The sequence below is a fragment of the Gossypium hirsutum genome, chromosome D11 (assembly GCF_007990345.1).
Source record: "Gossypium hirsutum isolate 1008001.06 chromosome D11, Gossypium_hirsutum_v2.1, whole genome shotgun sequence".
In the NCBI taxonomy this organism is placed as follows: domain Eukaryota; kingdom Viridiplantae; phylum Streptophyta; class Magnoliopsida; order Malvales; family Malvaceae; genus Gossypium; species Gossypium hirsutum.
The window spans coordinates 8,558,101-8,564,555 of record NC_053447.1 but is presented as its reverse complement, the minus strand read 5'-3'; the positions used below and the strand labels follow the sequence as shown (position 1 = coordinate 8,564,555).

Genomic DNA, 6,455 nt, shown 5'->3' with positions numbered 1-6,455 from the left:
ATAATAAGGGTTAGTATTTGTTACATTAGCAGTATAATTTTTTTTATTCCACAAGCAGCATTAAAAATTTGTCACATATATTTTTTTTAAATATTTTTCTATATCATTATTTAACACTTGTTAACTTTTGACCCTATTTACAATTCTCAAAATTAATGATTTAGTTTACTAAAAGGGGGGAATACAAGATTTTTTAGAACCTTATAATTTCAAGAATCATGCCCCAAATTCAATCCAAAAGAAAGCATGAATATATAGTACATAGTCGATGTTATGGTGGCCCGACTCCACTTTTATAAAAGCATTGGCCCATTCCCATGTGCAAAAATCTGTCTCTTTTTTAACTCTCAAACTCTCTTTAAGTCGTAAGACAAGGACAGACAAACCTACTTTCATTCAGATGATGATATCATGCCATTTGCTTCTTCTTCTTCATCTTCATCTATCCGTACCTCTATGACTATAGAATTAAATTTTTGTTTATTTCGCAGCCATGAATAATCAGTCATTAGTTTCTGAACTGGTTTCCCATCATCATATCATCTAATCCATCAGAAAACATTATTAAACGAAGGGGACGATGGACGGTCCTTGTTTTCAATGTCATGCTGTGTCTATTTTATGTCAAAAAGTTCTGCAGGTATTGACTCAATTCCATCCGGAATGTCAGAAGCAAATAGCACTGTGTCTCAGCACTCTTTTGACATGACCCTCACCTCATTCATATATCAGTGGGTTCTCTTTAGTTCCTCTGTTCTCTCTCTGCCATTCCTGGCAGTCGGTTTTATCGTCAATTAGACAATAAACTTTAGTATTGAAGAACAAAAAAAGAAGCTTTAGGGATATTAACCAAAGGTTCGAGTTTTATAGATGAAAACAACAATATTTAATCAGATAAAAAGAAATGGACTGAAACCATTAGACAAGAGGAGCCGAGTCAATGTCTCATAAATGAACAAAGAAAACAAAATTGATGCAAATTATTCATTTCAAAATTAAGCTTATATAATTTGCTGAAACAAATCCCGAAACTAAAGTGAACTCCCACTGAATCACTTTTTACCACCTAATTCATGCTACTCATAAAGCACCCGATTCGCTAAAAATCCTTTTCTTTTTCCCTCTGTTTCCCCTAAAATAGCCAAATATCATAATCCATCGACCAAAAATACTCCATACCCAATTTTCCTGTTCCTTAATCACCTAACCCCAAAAAATTGTTTTCTTCTTTGTTGGGCAGGGGAAAAAAACACGATGACACCCAAAAGTCACCTAATCCTCCTTCGATCCGCAGCGAACTGAGATAACGGCACGACTTCCGACAAGGGAGTGGAAAGTGGGGTCGGAAGCGGCGAGTTCCGGCAAACGGGACAAGATCCATTGAGTTTTAACCAAGCATCGATGCAAAAAACATGGAAATAATGCTTACACTCAGGCATCATCCTTAACATCTCCAAATCCTTGTACTCACACAGACAAATGGAACATGTGGTGTTCAAGTTACTAGCAGCCGAGTCTTTACAGAACTGGAATTTGGGGTAAGAATTGATAACGGCCTGGTCGAGTCCGAGGACGACGTTATCAGTGGCTTCATCTTCGGCAACGAAGATAATAGTGGGGAGGAGGATGCCATCGGAGTTGGAGGCGGGGATAGCGGAGGGATTGGAAGAGAAAGCGCGAGGAGAAGTGGAAGAGCGGAAACAGATGTAAGAAGCGAGGAGGATGGTGGAGAGGAGGACGAGGAAACCGACGGCGATGGCAATGGAATAGCCGAGGCCTAAGTTGGTGAGATAGGTAGGGGAGGAAGGGGAAGGAGTGGACATTTGGGGGCAAGGCAAGGATCCATTTGTTGATGGAAAAAAGGCAAGTGTAAAGGAAGAGATGAGAAAGTGGGTTGCTGCATTTAATACTCAGTTTGGAAACAGCGGGGTGCCATTTTGTGATGTTGCCCACTGACTCTTTTTTCTTAGCTTTGCCGTGATTTCAATTTCATTTCTCCCTCAAACAATGGGACTGCCCCTCTCTGCGCATCCCATTGCCTAGCTATCTTCTATTTTCATTATTTCTTTTTCCTTAATTTTATTGCAATTTTAAATTAGTTTCTTAATTTCGAAATATTTTTTTTACTATTTAAAGCATCAGTGAAAAAAAAGCTATATTAATTTTTTTAAAAAAATTAACGCGTTATCTCAAAATTTGTCTTTATAGGTTTACAATTTAATAATGTTAAATTTAAAAAGACATTTATTTAAGGAAAAACTTATTAATAAAACTTTCATACTTTAATTAAAACATTTTGAATGGATTTATTAATATTTACTAATCAATTGTTTAAAAGAAATGCAAAATATTTTTGTTTTAAATATCACATTCATAATATCTTTTTAATATTTGAAGTTGTTGTACAAATCTTTTCCTAGTTAATAAACTAATAAATTTACAACTATTTTTAAACTGCCCCTTTTTTTCTTCATCAGTCTTATATAAAATTCTCTGAATACAAGGTTTTTTTTAGAGAAATACAAAAGTGTTTTTATTTCCTATAAATTTCATTAATATAATTAGGTTTTTGAAATGTTTTAACTTTTTATTAAACTTAATGTAACATTATCACTATTAATGCGTATATTTTAAGAATTGAAAGTTTTTATTAGAAAATTTGAAGATTAAATTGATAGAATTTGTAAATGCGAAGATTTAAATTTATTGAATTATTTAGAATTAGAACCAAACTAATAGAATATATAAGTATTCAGGACTAAACATATTAATATATCAGTTCGAAAAAGACTTTCCCTTGGCAAGTGACCAAAATAAGAATGAAATCAAATGTTAATGTCTAAATTGTAATATTTTAAAGTTGAATGACCAAAATAGGAACGCGGATATAATTGGATGACCATTTGTATACTTTACCCTTAAACTTTAAATTTTTATAATTGATTGGGTTAAAGATTAATTAATTTCATGAGATTATTCCTATAAATCAAGAGTGTTAAAATCAAACGTCGATAACGACAATGAATCGCAAAGAAAAAGAGAAAAATAGAATACATATATTTTACATAGAAACCCTTTCGGGGAAAATCACGAGTAGAGTAGAAGAAAAATTCACTAACTGTTGAATTCGAATGATATAAGAGGAGAGAGAAAACTACGTCTTTATTATAATCAAAGTCTAATAGAAGCAATGCAGTCATGTTGAAACACCTTGTTCAAATTAATATCAAATAGAAGAAGTGTAGTTTTATTCGGCCCTTGACCTTCGCTCCCACATATCTTCTTATCTAGTCATTCTTTTTAACAGAAATTTGTATCACACAACTCTAATAAAAAACATTATGGAAAGAGCCAAATCAGAAATCTTTGAATGGCAAGAAATTTCAAAGGATGGCGATGGCAGCAACTTGTAGTGTCCCAGAGTTTGGTCCCAACTCCAAAAGGTGTTCAGCTTAATTTGTACCTTCTTTTTCAATAATATATATAATTATAGTTACTAAGTTCTTAACAATGGAGAAAGCTAGTCTGAATTCATACTATAGTGGCATGCTTTGTTTTTTTCTTGCTTTTTCTACAATATTCTTCTACTTTTTAGTGGGAACCTAATACCTTTTTTTCTTCAGCATTTCGCACACTATCATGATACTTTTTAGTGGAATGATGTTTTATTTTATACATACAAGGTTAAAACTTCTTCATATATCTTTGTCTCAATTAAAAAAAAAAGCATGGGAAGCCAACATCAGCAAGCTCTTCTTTTACACAATCTACCATAGATATATTTCATCTGTGCATTTATAGACAAAACACTAACATCTGATGGACTTTCTTCCCCATTTCACTTGCATTGCAGCAGTAGCTGAGACCTTAAAAACAGAGGCTCCACTTAAACAGGTTGTGTGATGTTTAGTATAACACTGAATAATGGTCATGGTGTTGCATTTAGTGTTCAATGGTACTTTTTCCTTTCCGGTCGAGCTAATTCTGTTTTTGCTCTCTTTTAATTGAAGGAAAGCTACTAGCCACTACTAAGTTTTGGGGTCATGGATTCATTCACCATTAATGGGTAAAAGAAAAGAAAAAGGTATACAATTGCATGACATTAGTCGCACAAATTTGGGTTTGATTGTATGAAAAAAGCACAACAAATTAACAAAATAGCAATGTGATGCTACTCTTTTTAAACCATGGTCGTGAAAAGGGCCAAAAGCAAAGAACCTGTCCCCACTTTCGTTACTACAGTGCCAAATACTTTATTTCCCACCTTTTCATACTACTAATAATATAGTTTTGATTCGGTCAAAGTTACTTTGTATGTTAGAGTTACGTGACCTAAATTTTAAGAGATTTTTTCTAAGTTAAAGTTGAATAAAATATATTTTCTTTCTAAAATATTTAGTATTTATGAGTATAATATATTTAGTATTTATTAACATAATACATTTGATTTTGATTAGAATTAGGTTTTTTCAACTTATAAATAGATGTAGTCGAAACACCTCTTGTAATCATTCGAATTCGATATAGTGAATTTTCTTCTTTTCTGTCCGTAGTTTTTTTCGAAAGAATTTTAACGTAAAAATTTGTGTATTTTTTATTTTTATTTATATTTTCTTTGCAATATATTATTATTGACGTTATATTTTTACACTGTAATTTTTTTTTCCTCCATTATTTTGGGTTATGGTGTTTGGTCAATGAAATCATGTATCTAATTTTCCACACCATCCGATGTATATGTCGATGATGGCAACTTTGGGCCACGAAATAAATAGTAGTAGTAAGCATTAAACAAGCAAGTTGCCTGTTAAAGATGCTTACATTGTTAACACCTATGAAATTTACCCATCAAATTTCCTCTTTTTCTTTTTTTCTCTATTTCTTTTGTTTTGGAGGTAGGCATCTCATTGCTCTCTGGCCTACGGCTGGACCAAATTATTAATAGTTGTTCAATGCCTAAGGCTGGCGTAGGCATCTCATTCAAGTAATCAATGAAAAAAAAAAGAAAAAAGTGGAACACGGTTGTTGAAGATAAAGGTCCGGTCAATTTTTTTTTCTGAAATAAGTTGGGTAGAATTTAAGGCGTTGGGGGTGAGGAAAATCAACATAAGTGAGGGTGCCATTCTGTACAAGCAAATTTAATCAATGTTAACTGCACCAAGTAACCATCCGCAGTCTTGTGAGCAAAAACTGAAGTTAATTAATAATATATATTATTTTTAGAATTAAACCAACTTCTAATATATATTATTTTTAATTTTTAAAATAAATTTAAAATATATAATATATAAGTTTTTAACTAAAACTTAAATCAACCACAATTCATATTTTATTTCTCTTTTATAAAAATAAACAAGAAAAAAAATTAATTTAAACAATTAATTTAACTAAACAAACGGATAAATATTAAGTCGATTAGTCAATTAGTTGATTGATGAGTGAATTTTTTAAATATTTTTAACCGAACCAACATAGGAATCTCTCGGCTTTTTTATAAAAATTACTCAAAATTTTACATTATTTAAGAAAATATCTGATTTTGAAAATTATGTAAATAAATTACTTATTTTGAATAGTAAACGCCGGCAACATTATTGCCATTGGTGTCACCACCCTTGGCTTAAAAAAAAAATTTGAGTGTCGCTGTTGTCATCAGCGGCACGAGATTGAAGTTAAATAGCCTTTAAAAAAATATAAGAATAACAAAAATAAACCCTTTTCATTTTTTATTATTTTTTAAAAACAATAAACTTAAAAAGCTATATAAAATTCTTATTTAAATTACTCAAATATACCCCTCAAAAATTTTCCTCAAGTTTTAAATAAAAAATTTTTACATGAGGGAAATTTTCTTGAAGGATATATTTAGGTAATTTAAATAAGAATTTTATATAATTTTTCAATTTTATTGTTGTTATTCTTATATTTTTAAGAATTATTTAAATTTAATTTAAAAAAGAGACAAACTTAATGCAAATAAACCAATAGTTTAAAATCATTTAATTTGTGTTGAAGGGGGAATGGGTCACCACTTTCTTCATCCAATCTAAAAGAGTAATTGCTTTATCATGTTCTTAACCGTTTTATATAATCATAATTCAGTTCGGTATTGCCAATGACAACGACAACATCTAAAATATATATTTTTTTTTTTTAAAACCAAAGGTGGTGATGCCAATGACAATGACGTCACCGATATTTACTGTTCAAAACAAGTCATTTACATACATAATTTTTAAAGTGAGTTATTTTCGTAAATAATGTAAAATTTTGGTTTATTTCTGAAAAAAACCCGAATCTCTCCTAATTTCTGTCTTATATGTGCTGCTTTGTCTCTGCTCTCTTGACTCAGCTTCAATGAAGACAAAACATTAAAGCCCCTTCATAATAAGCTTGTTACATAAATTTCGAAAAAACTAATTTTTATGAATGATAAAATGAGCATAAAAAATACA

At 31.0% G+C, this 6,455-nt stretch overlaps 1 protein-coding gene across 1 annotated transcript; it reads right to left on the bottom strand.

Annotated features, from left to right (window-relative positions):
- Positions 1-970: 970 nt before the first annotated feature.
- LOC107911495 (RING-H2 finger protein ATL67) lies at positions 971-2,163 on the bottom strand. The gene has a single exon (XM_041105909.1). It carries the CDS (start codon positions 1,821-1,823, stop codon positions 1,269-1,271), a length of 555 nt encoding a protein of 184 aa, XP_040961843.1. The 5' UTR covers positions 1,824-2,163; the 3' UTR covers positions 971-1,268.
- Between the last annotated feature and the right edge of the window lie 4,292 nt (positions 2,164-6,455).

Bases quoted from the DNA above. Each gene is read 5' to 3' on its own strand.
- LOC107911495 (XM_041105909.1), bottom strand. From the start codon at position 1,823: ATGTCCACTCCTTCCCCTTCCTCCCCTACCTATCTCACCAACTTAGGC.